Source organism: Bombus fervidus, chromosome 7 (assembly GCF_041682495.2).
Source record: "Bombus fervidus isolate BK054 chromosome 7, iyBomFerv1, whole genome shotgun sequence".
In the NCBI taxonomy this organism is placed as follows: domain Eukaryota; kingdom Metazoa; phylum Arthropoda; class Insecta; order Hymenoptera; family Apidae; genus Bombus; species Bombus fervidus.
In genome coordinates, this window is record NC_091523.1 from 11,903,737 (window position 1) to 11,922,930 (window position 19,194).

General features: G+C 41.3%; 1 protein-coding gene and 1 long non-coding RNA gene across 13 annotated transcripts in view; one reads left to right on the forward strand and one right to left on the reverse strand.

The window, feature by feature from the left end:
- The window catches only part of LOC139989441 (uncharacterized), a 207,709-nt gene that overhangs the window by 166,765 nt on the left and 21,750 nt on the right, over positions 1-19,194 (reverse strand). For 3 of the 11 annotated variants that reach the window (XM_072007874.1, XM_072007868.1, XM_072007862.1), the window contains exon 1: positions 6,581-6,653. The exons of the other annotated variants lie outside the window; for them this stretch is intronic. In XM_072007874.1, the coding sequence (XP_071863975.1) occupies positions 6,581-6,638 (58 nt within the window). In that variant the 5' untranslated portion in view covers positions 6,639-6,653. Of the gene's footprint in view, positions 1-6,580; positions 6,654-19,194 lie in introns of those variants that run through there. 11 annotated transcript variants of the gene reach the window in all.
- On the forward strand, positions 5,883-8,733 carry LOC139989482 (uncharacterized). 2 transcript variants are annotated; one of them, XR_011800348.1, is made up of 2 exons: positions 5,883-6,145; positions 8,627-8,733. It is a non-coding gene; the product is annotated as an uncharacterized lncRNA (long non-coding RNA). The 2 variants fall into 2 exon arrangements; XR_011800349.1 differs by lacking the exon at positions 5,883-6,145 and adding an exon at positions 6,848-8,040.

The window sequence follows — 19,194 nt, forward strand, 5'->3', positions numbered from 1 at the left end:
AGACACGAAAGCATTTAACTTCTAGCACGATCGTTCATAGAGTATATTCGCTGCTGCAAGAATGATAGTTACAATATAAAAAGCTAAAAGTATATTTGCGAATAAATCTAATAATTGCTGATTGCCACAATAAACTGAATGCGCTAATTCCGTTGTATATATTTTGCCTTAATCGTCTTTTAATTAGTGAATACGTAAGGTATTTCGAAGTCGAAGGTTTTGAATGAAAGGTTTCGAGACGTAGAGTAGATGCTTACAGGGGCTTCAGAATTTTGAATTTTAAACGAAGTTAGAGAGTGGAGAGAATGGAATTCCTGATGCAGCTCGACGCTCCATTTACCATTCTATGATTAAATCTGTTAACTCCGGTATTACGTTGGCAGAGTGACCCGGTTGTAGATTTAGTAGCTGACGTTTCTCTAGTAGCCTGTGAAGGCAAATGAACGCAACCGTTCGACGTATAATTCTCGTAACAAAACTCCGATAGCGATTAAGCACAAGTAATATCGTGATAAGGTTTCAACACGCACAAGGAATTGGTCCAAGAATGAAATTGGGTAAATTACTACGTCGTTGTCGGGACTCGTACAAATACTGTTTCGAATACGCTTTATCGCTCCCTTGGCTTTATCAGTGACTAACTACACAGCGTTAAACACGCTAGATCCTTCAGTTGCTACGTTAACTCAATAGCAACTGAACTATGAACAAGGGTTCTTTTCTTTCAGCTTAATAATCGAAAGTTTCGATCTAGGAAAAAGCTCGATTTACAACCGAGAAACGTTCACCGAGGGAAAAAGAAATGTTTCTCGATCAGCGCCTAAGTTGCAACGGCTGTCGTTACTATTACCTAACCTAGAGCAAGTTGTCTAATCGTGAGAGAATGAAGCGCATTCTAATACCTGCAAGGCCTAATAGTTGCAAGTTAGGGGACCAATTACTCGCAGCAGTGGCTGCACAATGGATGCAAAACGGCCAACACAGCTAGGAGAAAGATAGACGAAGGACGTGAAACGGAACGGACCGAAATACGAGTACAACGGTGGTAATTAACGGTTGTAAAAGCGAACTCTCAGTAAACAGAGGCACGAGCAACGACCACGGTGCGACACGATCCTTAGAACCAGCCACGAACTGACCTTTTTCCTGCTTCACTTTCGAAAATATTCAGACAGACACGACGGAGGGCTTCGTACGTTGTCGCGATTTTTCTTCGCACGAAGATCTACACACGCGTTTAAAACTTTTCCCCTCTCGATAATAATATCCGTGATAGACCGTCGAGCACGATCGCTATTTTAATTAGACAGACATTAAGCCGTAAATTGCGCGACTCTGGTCGATTAAACGAAGAACGATTAAACTCAAGTTTCATAACGTACGCAAGAAAACGATGTGAAAAGAAGAACAAAGTATAAAAATACGGCAAAGATTATACGCTGTTTAATCTGATACGGTGTGTTCACGGTATTTCCTCTCTTTCTTCTAACGATTATTGCCAGAAACGTGACTGCATATGTGACTGTAATGACCCTACCGTTCCCGGGGTCAGCTAATTAACCATAATCTCGTTGCCATTTTGCGAGGCCTGTTATACAAAGCGGACAGCACGCTGAGTGCATTCAGTTGTTTCCTATCGGAAATTCTTGCGTCTGTATAATTTAACGACCGACTTGCCTTCGCGTCTACCGGTTTGCAACGTAGTCAAGTAGAAAATTTACGGATCTCGACAAGTGTTTCCCCGGTAACCGATTGTAAAACGATTTTTATTGCAGAAAGAATGAAATCTTCTCTTCGAAGATTCATCTCACGACAAAGAATATTCAAAAGAGAATAGAAAACCAAAAGATGAGAACCAGAAACTAAACAAATTCTAACAAGAAGAAAACTATGATACCGTGTCCAACTTAGGTCCCGTTTCCACGGATTATTTAAACAGGACAGACGAGTCTTGCATCACTTGGCGGTTCGACGAACAGATTGCGATAGATCGCGCGAGAGGAAGGAAGCGATCGAAAAGCTAAGGTGGTAACCTTACTCATTAGCGGTCTAATTACAAACCGGTCGGAACTTCTCCGTTAACCGCACAATTACGCGTTAGGCAGGACCTTGCATCTAGTCCGGCCAGATACGTAGCAGCTTACGGACTTGGTTTATCATAGAAACGCGCCACGGTGAGATAGTCGTACAACTTTTGACTCCCTTTCCTCGTGTTTCACCGAACCGTATCATTATCACTGGCTTTCGAAACGACATCCAATTCGATACTTTGAGAAATTGTTCCGACTGAATGAAACACGTGTAAGCTATCGTTTGGCCGTCGATTATTACTTTTGTGAACACCGAAACGGAGCAATAACGATCGTCCACGCACGTGCGCCGTATATATTTCTACGTTACATAACGAAATTAAAAATTGCGAAAAAAAAATCCATAAGTGCAAATAGGATATATTTACTGATTTTCAAACTGATAATACACTCCAATGTATCGTTTAGAAATTCTATCTGATTACAGACAGATACTAGTAGGAAGATATCGAAAGTCGGTAACTATAAACAGCTATCGAGCATCGATCGGCAATAATTACGGTCTTTAATAGTTTATGGCGAAATTACGGGACTGTTAGAATTTACAGGATCGGGAGACCACCTTTGTCGGGATTTCGAGGATCATAGCGCGTCGATTAACGATCATCAGCAATCGATAATCGCAGTAAACGTTAAAGCGGAGGGTACGATCTTCTCGATCGATCACGAGCGAACACGGATCGTATTCCGATCGACGGTTCGTAGGATCGTAGCCTGTCTGCCGATGACCTCGATCTTTCTTAGCTTGTCACGATATAATTGTTATTACGTGTCCGTGAACGGGCACGGGCCAGACACTGTGGCGCTCGTGAACTCGTCCGATCGATTTGCTCGGCATCGTTTCGTGCTAGATAATGTCTCGTGAACTTAAACATCGCGCGTCGTGTCCCATTTCCTCCGTGAGTCATGCGTTACCGACATTTCCATTTTTCCTTTCGTTCTCACGAGCTCGAGTAAACAAAATTGAGACAGTGTTTGTGAGAAGATGATTTATGACGCGACTGACGAGAAACTGAATTTTTCTGCACTTCGGAGAAAGTACAAAATGGAAGAAACGTAGAGGTTGTTCGCAGGTTGGATCCGACGAGCGACGAAAATAACAGCGCGCGAGGAAGAAAAACCGGGGAGATTTGAAATATGGATATACTTAGCTGTGACTCGTAAATAAGCTACGTCCTGCGTACTGTTTTTTCAGTCAGTGAAATATCGTTATTATTAAACTAAAGCAAAGATTTAAGAATACATAGTACTTAGAATATCTGGAAGATCGGATTAAGATTCAAATTAAAGTTGAATATAAAGAAGAATAAGATCAAATAAAATAAAGATTAAATTCAAAATACAAAACTATAATTTGTACGAAGCAAGGGCAAAATCGTCAAGAATAATTTAAAACAAAAAAGACGGCAAGGATATTGTTTGCCTGTGTACGGGTTAAAACTCCATAACAAGGTGTCCCATAGGTGACTCTCCCGTTTAGCACAAGATCATAGAACGTAGAAATCTATCGATCCTCTATGTCTACAGTCTGCAGCGTACGCGACGAGACGCATACAATGAACAGAACAGCGCACTGTAGGCGGACACATGGGAATATCTGCATGGAAACCTTGTAAAGTCTGTTCTCAAAGAGCCATAGTTGAAACACGTGGGCACCGATATCTGGTACCTGATAAAGATTTCACCATAAATCAGAGTTAACGCAAGGAGAACGGTAGCTGAGCCGAGTCACGATTCGTGAATGAAATGTCCGAGGAACGAATCGAATCGACCCGAATCGAATAAGTCGACTTGGTTCCAATCGAAAAAGAGGATTGTTGAAATACGGATATCGGAGTTTGCTTATGAACGATGAATCGGATATTTGCGAATGCTAAAACAAATTTGCTCTGAAAGTTAGAGGATACAAGAATTCTTCCAATATACATGGAACTTCACCAAGTGACTCAATAAATTAACAATGGTCTTTTTTTTTCTTCTTTTTTTCCTTCTTTCAAATTATCACAAATTGCAGTGGCGTTACGTAACAATAATATTGCGCGTTACATAGTAACAATTTGTATTTAACCAAGACACGTTTGTCGACGAGTGGCGCCATCATCAGTCGGTTAAAAATAAGCATGCTAGACATGAAAAAGCGACAGCGCCTTCAGACGACGGACATGACATCACTGGCGTGCCAAATACTTTCGCAGCCTCGTAACGGAAGTCGTTATTTTTACCGCGACTCTTTTTCTTCCGCGCAAACCGTACTGCAAGGATTCATGACAGTGCGAATCAATGAAAGTCTTTATTCCTACACCGTGACTCCTGCTTTCCGCTTCTTCAGGTACAGCGTTCAACCACCATCTTTACACTCTGTGTGTTTCTGTCCTCGGGGCTATGTAGTTTATTTCCTTCCGTTCCGGACGATCTACGCATTCGGAATGGAAATGAAGACAGACTCGAATAGAAACCAGAAAATTCGAACATACCGAAGTATAGTCAATGTCGCATAATCGCATATTTCACGCCCTGTTTCGACTAGGTGCCAACTTTCCAATCCCCAATTTCGATTTGACGATTTCCATATAAATCTTCTAGAAATTCTGTTACCTCACCAAAAATAGAATACGGTCATTGTCGAAGTATTTTCAAGCACCGTGCGACTCGAACTCGCAGAGAAACGGAGCAAGAAACTCGAGAACGCTTTTAACACGAGCGTCTCGAGACTCGTGGACTCCAAGGTACGTCTTCATCCAATTACGCCTGATGCAACCGGCCACGTCCGATGTAATTGACCATTGGCGGATACTCAGAAGTGTGTCAATTTAATGTCTCAATGACACGCGTCACATTATTGTGAGCACAGAGTACAGTGAGTCACCTCGAATTTGCAGATATAACCGATCGATACTACACTCCTGAGTTTCAATTTTGTTTTATCGCTAATCGCAGGTACAAAGTACAAAAATGTCACATGAATTATTCATCGTTATACATCAACGTGATGTTTATTTATGATACGTTCATTAACATTTAAAAACGATAGACACGAGGATGAGATAATGGAGAACATAATTTTTGAGGAATTACAACCGAGAAGATGCACGCAGCGCAACAACGCGCCACTGTTCCTGCGTCAGTCGTTGAACGCTGACTCAGAGCCATGACTATGCAGCCATTGGGCCGTTGTTTTTCTTTCTGAGGCACCAGAAAGCGGCACAGCCACAGCCAAAAAGACGTCCCAGATGTCCTGCGCATTTAAATCCGGTGGCATTGCTTTACGACGTTCGTCGTTGAAATCGTTTCGTTCTGTCCTGATGCGAGTTCGTTTCCTAGAGCTTCGATCTGTCTCTGAGAAACTGCATAAAATTCTGCTACCGTAAAACATTGTACGGCACCAGGCAAGAGACAACGTTGAAATTATGTACAATGAAAGAAATGAAATATCAATTACTCAAAGTTAATGGTCGGAAAGAAAAAATTACTAGAGTATTCAAGAGCGTAACATTGAATTTGAAATTTTGATTTAGTTGTTAGTTGAAGAGAAGAAAGATCACGCGAGAAAGAGAGAGAAAGAGAGAAGCTATTTATTCAGAAGACATTTGCATCTACGTCTTTCAAATGGAATGAGGAGAATATTTCACAGTCGCGTAGAATCTTATAGAGAGAAGTCATGAATAACAAAACTAGAATCTACGTGGATATTAACATTAGTATAGCTCGGTAGTGAAACATATTTAAATTAGATTCAAATTAGATCACGTATGAATCTCAAATAATATGAACCAAAGATTGGAAGAATTGGAGAATATATAACGCCAATAAGATGTACCAAAAGCATGATGTTCTTTGCATCACAAGTGGGATTAGATTGAACAAGCAATTAGAACGAACGACGCGATTAACTAAACGTTTTCTGGCGTTGACTGTACGGCTTCGCCTGCCGCAAACGCGATAAAACGCTGCTAATTCTCACTAAGGTTTCGTTCCCGAATCGTTCTCGAGGTCCTACCGAATTCCATTAACAATCCCATCCGCAGCACCGGTTATGTCCTGCGGTATAATCTAAAGTAAGTAGCTCATCGACCAACAGTTTGCATAGACTTTCCTAGAACTTATCCTAGATTCGCGACTTTGACCGAGCGGAGTAATAATAGCAGCACAAGTGTAGAACAGCATAAAAGCCGAAGCGTTTGTGTAAAGCTTCTTCGACGATACGAAACTGGCGAAACGAAATGAATCAGAAAGCAACGTGCGAAGAAGATTCTCATTCGAAATCTTATCGAGAACCAAAAAGTCAAATATCACAACGATCGTTTTGTATCGACTCGGTGGCCAAGTTTTCGTTGCGATGGCAACGACCGGCGTAAAAGTAGCTGGACAGAAAAAAGAGAGCGTGGAAACCGAAAAAAAGCACTGGCGTGAAAAGCCCGTCTCGGACGATGCGATTCGCCGAACGGAAAGAAGTATCGAAAAATTAGCGACGTGCAAAAAGGAAGCGTTACCTCGAACGATGGTTGTGACGGGCCAATCGGAGGCATCGAGCCTCTTACAACACCACATGCCGCAGCGATGGTTTCAACGAGCCAGAAGGAAAAGAAATTCGTTAGAAAACCAGAAGGAAAACGGACGGATATATGATTTTCTCGAGAATGAACCCAGGCGTGGAGGTCGTGTCGCGGCTCGTGCGTGGAAACACACACAGTCCGGCTGGCAGTCGAAAGGGGGAGCGCAGTGAACTTGGTGTCGCGACGGAGCACGGCGCCGGCAAATGGCGTCTGTGGTCGATAGACACATCGGTGGGTGGTTGGTTTCCTCCGTTTCTACGGCGGAACGCAGCCAGGTTCGTATGGGAAACCAAAAGATGGTGTTGGGGTTGGTTGGCTGCCATGCGGTCCGTCAGGAAGACCTTGAGGTTTCGCCTCGTGCACTTTATCCTCCCCGGTTTATACCTTTAACGTCATGGCTGACGCCATTTTTCTGACGTCAATAAGATCCTCGTGGCGTAGCCTAGAAAAACGATTTTCTTCCTTGCCATCGAAAAGCTTCTGCGAATTGTCCCTTTGACCGTACGTGACATTTATTACCGATTGACAAATCGGTAACTTCTATCGACAACGTTCTATCAATAACATATTCACACACGCTATAAACGTCTCCGGAGAGGAATCCGATTTAAGAGAAATTACAGACAGGAGTTGTGAAATACCCAGGGTGTGAACAATCAGGCGTGCAAAGTTAATATTAACCTCGGTCGGGGTCTTACTTTCAGAGCTAAACGGTACGTATGTGTGAAGAGTTCTGGTAAGTACACCCCTGAGACCTCGGAACACGTTGCTACCGCGTCGATCGATCGATTTATGGGTTCAGCCTCGCGGTTTCGAGACGGATCTTTCTCAGCGAATCAGAGCCGACCACCACCACCACCACCACCACCACGGATACGAGGAAGACTCGATTTATGTGAATTTCGCCTTAATCCTTGTCCCACGACCACCGGCGAGATAACGCAGGCTGTTCGCTTAACCTTAAAAATGCTATCGGTTTCTCTTTTCCCTTGTCCCTACCACTCTTGCATTCGACGTGCCATCGAAATCTAATCATTTCGCCTGACTAACTCGCGGAAGCACCTATGCGAGACTTTAATTTAAAGCGACGAGAAGCAACGCTGGTTACCCGATAAAAGACGGACCAAGAATGCAGTCTGGGAAGGACTCGAGGTCGTAAGGTGTTCTCTCTTGTTTTGCGTGTTTGCTATCGAATCGGGATGCTTCAGAAAGAAAATGGCGATGATACCGCGAATAAAATAACCTCGCAGACATAAATATCAAGAGGGAAGAAAAGAGGATAGGATAAAAACTAGAGACGAGCAGTGCTAGATACCATAAGGACAGCTGGAGATGCGAAACACCATAAAAGCAAGCGAACGCAACGGACTGACTGCCCTGGACAGGCGCAAGACGAGGTGAATGCACCAGCGTCCTTTCCGAGTCCTTTTATATAGCCGATCCACACACCCTGTCCTACCGTGTATCATTACTCTCCATTCCCCCGGTTATCGATTACACAAGTTACGAACGCGACTCGCACCATTTTTACATTATTCGTACCCTTTAACCGGATCTGAAGGTCGTGTCGCATCTATAAAATGTACTATACAGAACTGGAGCAAGGTTAAGAAAAAGACTATGGGTCTAAGTGGTCGATATTTGCGGTAGATTGGATCTACGTAAATCTCGCGTGCTTTTTATAAAACAAAAGGATCACATCTATTAAATACAAAATAATTCAATGACAAGTAGTTCAGCCAAGAATTCTTAAACTATCCTGCATTTACTACTAACGAGTGGAACGTGCAGAGTAGTGAGAATTAACGCTAGAATTACCAGGATAGTGAAAATGACTAATCCACGACTTTTCATAAAGATGTTATACAGGGTATTTTATAAATTGCATCGCTTCGTTAGGGAAGCGAGCAAAACACATTTCTCTTTCCCCTTTCCAACTGCGTACAGTATTCTCGATTTCGTAACCATTTTCTCAACTTATAGCAAGTGCCATTGATGCAAATTTCGAATTGGACGACAAGGAGAGAACATCGATTTCGTGATACGATCTTGTTTGAAGCAGTGCTTCCTGCTCGTGATGGTAGCGCAGGTTGGTATCATTCAATTGATAACATCGAAGTACTTCGGTAATGCGTGGAACAAGATTGCGACACGTCTCGAACAATGCGAGCCTCTTTCAACACGTCAGCCAACGTACATCCTTGAGTGTCCGGAATTGCATTTACATATTTTGTACGTTTTATCTTGTACCTACTCGAAACACCTTCGTTCCGTGTAATGCTGTCAGTATCAAAGGAGACGTTGCTTTTCGTGCCGTACACTGTTGTACTTATGACTTTTGTCATAATATAATTTCTGTGTACCTGCGTATTCACTTCTCTTTTATACGTATGCGGTTTCTACTTACGAGAAATAAAGAAATAAAGAAATAAAGAAATTAAAGACTACACAACCTGACGAATAAATAGAAATTAAATAATAAAACGCGGTAAATAATAAAAAAATTCAATAATCATAACTATTCTTCTCGGTGATTGCAAAATTAAATTTGTATTTACACCCTATTAAATAAAAAATGATTTTTTACTTGATCGTTCACAAAATTTCCTACATTTATCACTTATTTTCAGAAAACGTACATACACGTGTTTGCGAAGTTAATAAGTTGTACGAAATCAAGAAACTAACTTCTCTTTCACGACATACAAGTTGAATATCGTCAATGTCGATACATCCACGTGTATTATGCAGAATCGTAAACGACTTGCACTTAAAGAAGAAGCTGCAATTGTAGAAGAAGGAGTAATAGACCGGTAATTTCGTCCAGGAAACAAAAGGCGGCGCACAGAGCTCTAAACGAAGTCAGAAGGGTGCGCGAGAAGCTGAGCACGAGGTTGCTTCTACTTGGGCCGAGTACACGAATAGTGGCACGGCTCGATTAAACGAGCAAATTACGGGTTTACGGTGGACCAGGAGGCCTGGTCCGGTGAAAATAAATAAAGCAGAAGACGCGGCATCCCGGTGAATTCCACGGGTACGCGGACGTGGCCCGAGGTAATTTATTGCACCTGCTGGACCCGGGCGTAATTATCCCCATGCCAAAATCTTCGAACGCGTGTCCCTTTCTTCGACTTCGTGCTGCGTCGATATCTTCGATAAGAAGAAAAAAAAAAGAAAAAAAGGACGGTGTTCGTTTGCTCCTCGTACTCTCCCGTTAGGACTCCACTGGCCGTTCACCGATATTTCCAACGAAAACTTCGCGTTGGCACAGACTAAAAAAAGAACCAGATGCGTGGAAAGCAATCGTATGAGAATAGTATGTAAGTGAATGAATTCTTACGATAAGTATATACAAAATGACGAAGAAAAAATAAATTAACAGTAAAAAGTGTGTATACGTGGTTGGATACAATCAGGCTTCTCTAAAGTGTTTTTATAGAAATTCTAGGAATAAGTAAGGGAATGGGGGAAAAACCGACGAAGGACGTCTAATTGAGTTAAGAGCTCCGGCGTCAATTACGGGGCTCGTGGTTCTATTTATTTCCATGGCGGTTCGAAAAAAGTCTACCATGGAAAGGTGAACCTCCTCGAAGTTGCTAGAACTCCATCACTTTCGTTTTTATATAGACACCTTGTTTCTGTATAGTGTTTTCTACTGATTATTTTAACTCTTGGGAGTTATCATCGAAGGAAGTCCATAATATCGTGGATAAAATTCCATCCCAGTACATACAACGCTGTGACGATATTATTACCGACGATAATATTTATATATATCACATGTAGAACTCCTTCGCTTCTGTTCAAATTCCGATCACATTCTGTTAATGCAATAGAACCATTTATGCCAGCGATCTCGAACGGTATAATAGAAACAAAACTGAGAATAAATAGCGAGGAATCAGGATACGATACGGACGATCGATAGGTTGATTCGGTCAGTAGAAAGTCTCGCGATGTCGAACGACGGCTATCTAACAAAATTCCGAGAGGATCGTTCACCGGGACTAAATATACCTGAGCGCGTGCATAATTTCGAACGTGGAACGTAAACTACAACAAAGTCGAGCTGCATCGGCATTCGCATGCACTCTGTTTCCACGATATCTCATTTGCCGGTACGAGCCAGTTGTCAAGCACGAAAACACGCGGAACTTGCGGATAAAGAGTGTAAGCGCGCATTTGCAGATGGCAACGCGTGTTACCGGGCGTAGTATATCGAAGCAGGCGCGGTCGCGAGCGCAACGCGCCGCTAATATCTCCGACTAGTCGCGTCGAGGAACGCGGGACCGATCTGCTCTTGTTCTGTTCCGATCGTCCCTCTTAAAAATACTTCCCTCGCCATGCTTGACCGGGAGAAAAGAGAAAACAAAGCAACAAAACGACGCGGCTCTATCTACGGAGAGAATACCGTGACGAACAATAAGAGTTCGCGTGTAGATCGCGAGGAGAATGTGTGCACTTCAAAGTCGTTTGACGAGGTAATTATCGTTCGTAAATCGTCATTACGGTTACGTCGCGTTACAAACCAGCTACCGGTACAGTCGTTTTTCCGATCCCGCTACCCGGTGTCACGTTAAGCTCCTGTATTTCGAATCACGATCATTTGTCCATGATTTATCTCACGTTTCTGAGGCCTTTTCTCTTTTATTTCGCGCCAATAGCAGTCTAACTCAATCCTACAATTATTATAAATCAGATTATGATATGGTATGAGAAAATCCACAATATATATTATACGTAATTGCACAAAGTATTTATAGTAAGTTATTTGTTACAATATTAAGAAAATAAAAGAAATCCCGATTTAAATACTGTTCCGCTGTTCGTAATCATAAAAACCTGTATATGCATGAACATTCTACATTCTAATTATAATAGGTTAAAAATAAACAGACCTTGTAGTCCGGCTAACAGTACTTTGAATATTGAAATAAATATTCAAATACCCACCACAGTAGATAATAATCTATAAACAGTGCAAGATATCAATTTGCTTAAATTATAGAATAAATACAAAGTATAGAGATTGAAGGATTAAGCCAGCTGCAGCTATCGGATCGATATAGGATCGAGCAATAAACATCAGTTCAAAATTGTTATTATATCGAGCCAATTATTATTATTATATCGAGCTTCTGGGAGATTTATACGAGATTATATTCAATATCGATGCACGCAAGATATTCTCCATAATTTTCGTATTATTAGATATTTAAGTATCACCGATCGTTCTATCGTGCAATTATCGGCTCAAATCAGGAATAATCGATATTAATCGTCTTATGTAAGAATGCTTAATTAATCGGACTAGGCTAATTCGTTCGTTGGATAAACCAGGGCGCAAGTAACACCTAAAACAGTCTCATTATACTATTTGCGTAAGCGTAGCCGATGACTTCGAATTATTGGTTGAGATAAACAAGTGAGTTTCTTGTGGGTGCACTTTGTTGCAGGACAACGCAGCGAATTGCGCGAAATTACTCTCGAATCAGAGCGGTTCTCGGTTGGCAACGGTGGCGAACCTCGAAGACGATGTAGAGTGTAGAGAGTCGGTGAAAAGCAACGCGCGATTCGCCGCGTGTTGGCTATTTTCGCGTCTGGGCTTTCCAGAACCTGACCCACCGACTACATTCCTTTCAACGAGCGCCTGACTCTGCTGAAAAAATTAGCCGCGAAACGCACTTCGACGCCTACACAAGCGACAACTTGTCGCCGAAATATTGTAATTTCATAAGTGATAAATAGGTTTTCGAAATGGCAGACTTTGCCATAACATGCAGGCAAGTCGACTTATGTTGGAAAGTGTTGAACCAAAAGATAAAGATCGAAAGAGATATTGAAGGCAGATGAAGGTGTTAAGGACGTATTATTTATGTATAATTCCTCTGTGATGAAATCTATGATTTTTTGTGGAACAATTTAAATCTCGAAATGCCATTGGCACGAAACATTCCTAGATTAATTCAATTTATAAATCCGAAACAAATATTAAATGAAATAAATCTATAAATAATGTGTGGATTTCATAATGAAAAATAATCTATGGAAATCCTAATTGATTTCGTGATATACAAAATGATTCGTTGTTCTTATCAAGCCACTTAACATAGCCACTGGATATTTATTTATTTTTCACCAAAGGATACATAACTAGTGTTTAAATTAAAGGAAATCAAACGATTAATTCTAAAGGAAAACGATAGAATTTTAAACAAACTATCCTAAACACACGTAACGATCGAAGGAGAATGAAAGCAGAACTCCATCTTGTTTTCCTACGATTTGCCGTGAATTTTACGCGAACAAATAACTTTCACGGCACCCCGAGGCTCCGTTGCAACGAGGACAAGTTCAAGGCGTGCCGCGGAAACGGAAATACGTTTTCGCGAAACATCCGGTCCAGGCCGGACACACAATTCTTAGAATAGACAGTTATATTCTGCGCCGCTACTAAAGTGCAATGGAATCTCAATAACTGAGTTCACAGATGATCACAGATTACATAAATGATCGATAAGACGGTATCATCGTGCAATCGCGTGAAATTGAACGATTTGCCCCTTGAGCATTAAACGAAAGGAACACGGGATGTTTGTAATTTGTTACGATCGGGATATCGCTCTAGCTGGTGGAATCGGCTTGGCTCGAACACGATTTCGTATGCCATGTACGATCGTTCAAGTGTATACCACGATTCAACCAGTTCATTATGAAACTGAAGCTATAATTAATCGCTAAGCTACATACACTGTAGTTGCCAAGAGTCCGACGTGTTAGCAAATCCATTAATTGACCCGTTTCATTAACCGGAATATACTTAACGTAATATCCCCTTTGAGATCGCTCTGCGAATAAAAACAGACGAGAGGAGAGTTTCTCGCAGAAAAACGATCAGTTGTGATACCGTTCAGCCTGGTTAAAAATCATTTCGATTCGTACAAGCTCGCAGAGCACCACGACCAATCGATTTTTTCCTCGGGCCGTAACGGTAAAGAGCCCGAAGTGAAAGTACAAAGACAAACATGCCGCGCTTAAATTGTTCGTAATCTCTAGAATAGCTTTAATGCTCGACAGTGATCTAGTGGCTGGCGCGTGCAACCGGTTTTCATCATTCGATGAGAAAACATTGTTGGCGAAGAAGGGAGGGGAGAAAAAAGTATTCGATTCGCGATATAAATTTCTATGAATGGCCCCGGACATTTAAGTAAGCGCGTTCTTGTAAGCTCTGTGCGCGACACAACCCTCTCGATCAAACGTGACGTACCCTCGCCCGCTTGTGCACGATTCGTGGAACATGAACGAACACAGAGAGAAAGAGAGGGAGAGACAGAGAGAGAGAGAGCGCGCGAAGGGGAGATCGTTCGTCAACTATTTTTACGATAAATTAAACTCGCGACTCGCGAGAGGTGACGCGGCGCGAACTCGTCGATGCGAAAAAATTCGACGCTTTCTCCGCTAGCTGATATATCGATGCATAGCTTAATGCCGCGTTTCATAATCCTTGAATGCTACTCGATAGTGGCGATAACCATTTATTATTCGTGGAAATGTAGTTTGAAAAGGTCGTGGTACGGAGCGGTCGTTTGTTGCCGGTCGAGTCGCGAATTCCACCGGGTTCAATACCAATTCTTCTTCGACACTTAAGAATGTCAAACGGCAACGATTATCGGATTTTCCGTTCTTTAAATACCTGCCGCGTATTTTTAGATGCGCGCGGTGGGTTCGGCGCCGTGGAAAGCAAGGGAAACTTTTTCACTGAGTGGAATGAACGCTGAACGACACCAGCGAGCCATGAAGGCGAAGAAAAAAAAAAGAAATCGAGCAACGTTAAGGATGGTAGATAAGGAAAAGGAATTGAATTAGACGACAGACGTCCTTGAAATGAAGTAGCGTTGTGCTGACCATGCAGTTACCACTGAGGCTGGCTCCATCCAAGAAATTTACGGTTTCTCGCGATGGACGCTGAATATTCCGAGCTTCCGTGCGTAAAAGAATTCGCCACGACTATCTTTGCAAACCGAGATCTTCCTCGGTTCGCGCACGGGTAAGCTTCCACTATATTTAACTCGGTTATGCAGGAGAGCTGTTCTTTTCATGATACGTGATACAGAACATAATTCGATATTTGCCTTTCTCATCGCGTATTCTACCGAAGCACATAAATTTTAATACAGACAAATTATCTTGCTTCGAAGTTTCTCGTAAACAATATTCTCTTGGACGATGTGCAACGTGTACAAAAGTTCGACACGTCGAACAAACACCGGTGGAAGAAAACGGTACGAAACGAAGCAGAAGCTAACACAAGGTAAATTAACGATAAGAGGAAGATTAATGTCCCACAATTCTGTTGTAATAGGATCATCAACAAGAAACTTGTTCCGTTAAACTCGGTTAAGTGTTAAATACGTGATTCCATCGTCCCACGAGAAAACGCTTTGAACCCTTTAATCATATCCAGCCTGTGGAGTCAATGAAACGTAACCGTTTCCAAGTTTAAGCTGGTTTGAAGCAGCGTAAAGCACTCACGCTTTGAACATATATTGCAAAACCAGGTAGGTAAATAGATGAAGTTTTGTTTGAAGCATTTTATAGAAATGCCTCGTTGAGAAATGTATCGTCGATGACTGCTGGAAATTCGAGATATTTATTACGTCGATGTCGCCAGGCTCCATAAGAAGAGACACGACAGGCAACGTGGTGGACACGTCAGGTGGTACACGAGGAACTCCGATCGAGTAGCTCGAGAATCGTAACAAAGAGATTTATCGGTCGATCGAGCGCGACGAATAAAAAGCAGGAGGGGATAAAACAAGTTGAACCTCGTACCAAACGCTTCCACCTGGTGACTGAATCGTAAATCAAACTGAAGGAATTCAGCTTAGAAGGAAAACAGATCTGCCTTCTGCAATGAAAGCAAATATCTATTCATCGGAATACCAATTTCGCAATGCATACCGATCTTCTGATAAGCATCGTTATAAAGAAAGTAGGATATACAATTGATAGTAATGCTTGGACAAGGCAATTCCAGATATACGCAGATTTTTTCCTTCGAAAATTTAGGTCAATTGCGTGCTGATTTCGTATCAATTTATTCGACTTTTCACTTACTGCGTTGTCTATAGAAAAGAGGACAGAATGGAACCTCTGCAGTAACTATTAACATTTACCGCTATCGGAAAGTCACGAGATACACGTTGTATGCCATCGATTTATATTCTCAACTATACGCATGTAAGTACGCACAATGTTTGTTTTTTTTTTTTTCTTTTTTTTTATCATCAGAGAATTTACATTAATCGTGAAAATAGACGAATCCCTCGTAAAGACAGCAAAGATAAATACGACGAAGATAAAGACTCTTAATCAAAACAAATCAAAAATTCTACAGGAATTTTCAACATTTAGTTCGAAGATTTACCGCACATCGTTAAAAAGATAAGTAAAACTGAACTAGAAAGAAAACAAAATTGTGAGGCTAATAAATCACTACTAGAAAAAGGAGCGACTAGTATTCAGAGGGAAACAACACGGTGAAAATGTAGTTCGTCCATCCGGTCCGACGACCTAGACCGAGTGCCGAGACGACGGGTTACGAGAGGCCTTCACCTTGACCTTGAAGAGCACCGACCGTCCTAGCAAAGGTGAACCGGACAGACAAACCGTGAGGAGCCTTTACCTGCCTTGTGTCTGTTCAACTCGCCACGTAAGTATAATGCACGATTTCCGTGCTTATGTAAGTCGAAACATTTTTATCACGTACACGTCATCATCGCGGCCAGAGTCTTACCATTGCCTGCCTCTTCCCCACCCTTTGCCCGATAACGTTGTTCTATGCATCGGCACTTGCGCCATATTAATACCATCTCACTGTTCATTCTGCTACAAGTGACCTTCATTAGCAATTCACTGAATAATGGTTTCTAATTACGCTGATTGAGAGTAACATATTTGTATTTCATTTACTGCCGAGTTACGCGTTAGCTTGGCATTCTTCCCCTTCTAATCGAGCCATCCTTTGTAATTGGTTTTAAATAAGCGACTAAGCAACACAGAGCTACTCCTCATGTTGGTAGAGTTTTAATTAGAATCGCACGTTTACAGCCAATGATAGATTCCAATTGACCGTAATAAACCTTTTAAAATAACTTCTGACAATTATACGCTAATTTAGAAGAACGAATCAGTCGATACAAGTAACGCTTCGCTGGCCATCATTGATTGAATCATTACGATCAAGATCTTCTATAATATTCCTATCGAGCCAAGTTATCGAGACTTTCTACAATTATCAATTATCCGCAACACATTTATCCACGAATGTGCCTAGTACCATCTAATAACATTTCTTACATTGGTTTGAAAAAAAAATGGCTATTGGAATAAAATTTCTTTTAACGCCTGACGGACCTCAAACACCAGTTGTCGAGTCACACTCGCCCAGCAGCATTCCACTTTCAGGGTCATCGGCAACTTTTGCGTGTTTCAATCACTCGATTACGCGTCTCCATGATTTCGTTAGTATGTTACGGAACTAATTACTATCTATATTTCGTTAGTATGTTACTTCGACGAATTTTTCTGATCGGCTACAAACAAATCAAGAACAAACCGTATGATATCAAACGGCTACGTACCGATACGTTATCAAGCAACCATATGCCGCTCGAAAGAAACCCGACTGATATCTTCGATAAATGTAAATAAAAAGATAACCATGATTCATAATCGAGAACAAAAAATTTTCGATTACTTTAAATTAACTTTCAATGATACGCATTTTGTATGTGGAATTTTAATTCAAAATTATGTCACTTCCAAAGAATCGTCATTTGTGAAATAATTACACTGGGTCTTTACGTAGATTGATATATTTACGGATATTTTTATGTCACGGATGCCATATTCAGGATATTTTATGTATCCTTTTACGTTGTATACATTCTATGCATTTTTGCAATTTTAAATTTCCTAATTACAACAATTCGGATATCTTATATATCTATGCATATTATATACGTATATATTTATATGTATATCGTCGCATATATCAATTCTCCATAAATGAATAAATCTTCATAAATAACCTAAGCTGAGTAGCACGTTTAAATTAACCAGAAATAAAAAAAAGAGAGAAAGAGAGAAGGAGAATTATGTCACGGATAGTTTTTTCCCACATATGGTCGGAATGCATAACTCGAAAGGAGGGAAACTTGAGGAACGACTTTCTTCGAGACGTTTCAAGAGATTTCGTTCCTTTCAAGGAAGCAACGACAAGATGCGCGTCGACTTTTCGCGAAATCGAACAAGTGCTCGAGAAGAGTCGAGTTACTCTCACGATACGACGCATGATGCTCCGTGTCTAACTCGCGCAAGACCACCCATAAACTGGACAAACGAGTCGAAAGGGAATTGAATCTGAACAAGTAATTAGCGTTGCAGTCGTTCGCCAAAGACTCTCCTCTATCGTTTCGTTCGCACGACTCTTTTTCTCTCGGACAATATATATAGCCCATAATCTACTTTTCTTCTAATATCGCACGCAAGCTTGCCAAGTGTCTAGATGATTAACGATACCGCGATATGCATCAACGGTGAGCGATTTGCAGCAGCACGCTAGAATCGAGCATGGTAAATCGTACAGAACGTGGACAGGGAGATAATGAGCTAATTCCATCACTAAGTTAAGCGACCAAACGCAAGAAACTCTGGACAGTCGAGTAATTTTCTTTGATCGTTCCTGGAATTCTTACGACGACCATCGTCAAGAAAATATGAGATACCGTCACATTCTATGCATACAGTGTCCTTGAGCAGCGTTCCAGAACTAGCCTTTCTCAGTATTGTGAGAGCAATACTAGGAAAATTGGAACTCTTGCGATCACGACTCATACTGACGACTTATACTGCAGCTTACCAAAGCATTCTGACACTCGTGAAAAATTTTATGAATATATATATACATATATTACGTATATTATACGAAACATTTCTCAAATTCATTGTATTTGATTGGAAGGTAAATTTGGAAAACAGTCTTTGCAACGTCGTTAATGTTTTCTGCACTCTTCGATTTATCGAGTTGATCAATGTCGCTTCTGAACAAGTCAGACCAATCCTTAGCAACACAATCATGACAGTCACGTCCTGCCTCAAGTGTTAAGTACAATGAAACTCGAAAATGCTCCACATAACACACACACGCGCGCGCAAGATACGCATACAAAAGCCTTCTATGCTAAGTGTTCAAATACCTTCATGAATCACTGCAGATCGTACATCCGTAGCTTACACTCGATATAAAACCGATAGAAAGAAAAAAGAAGGTAAAATCGAAAGTTTCGTATCGATCGAAATGGAATGTAATGGAAATAGCTGTTGGGTGTTGATCGAAATAAAACAGTCAAGACGTCGGCAGTACGCGAGGCAAATTGGCATGCCGCTCATTGACATCGAGGTATATAGGTTGAAGCATCGTATCGTGGCGATGGCAAAGGTAGTCACACCCTGCTGACTAAAGTGACGTTAAGTAGGCCTTTGCATTT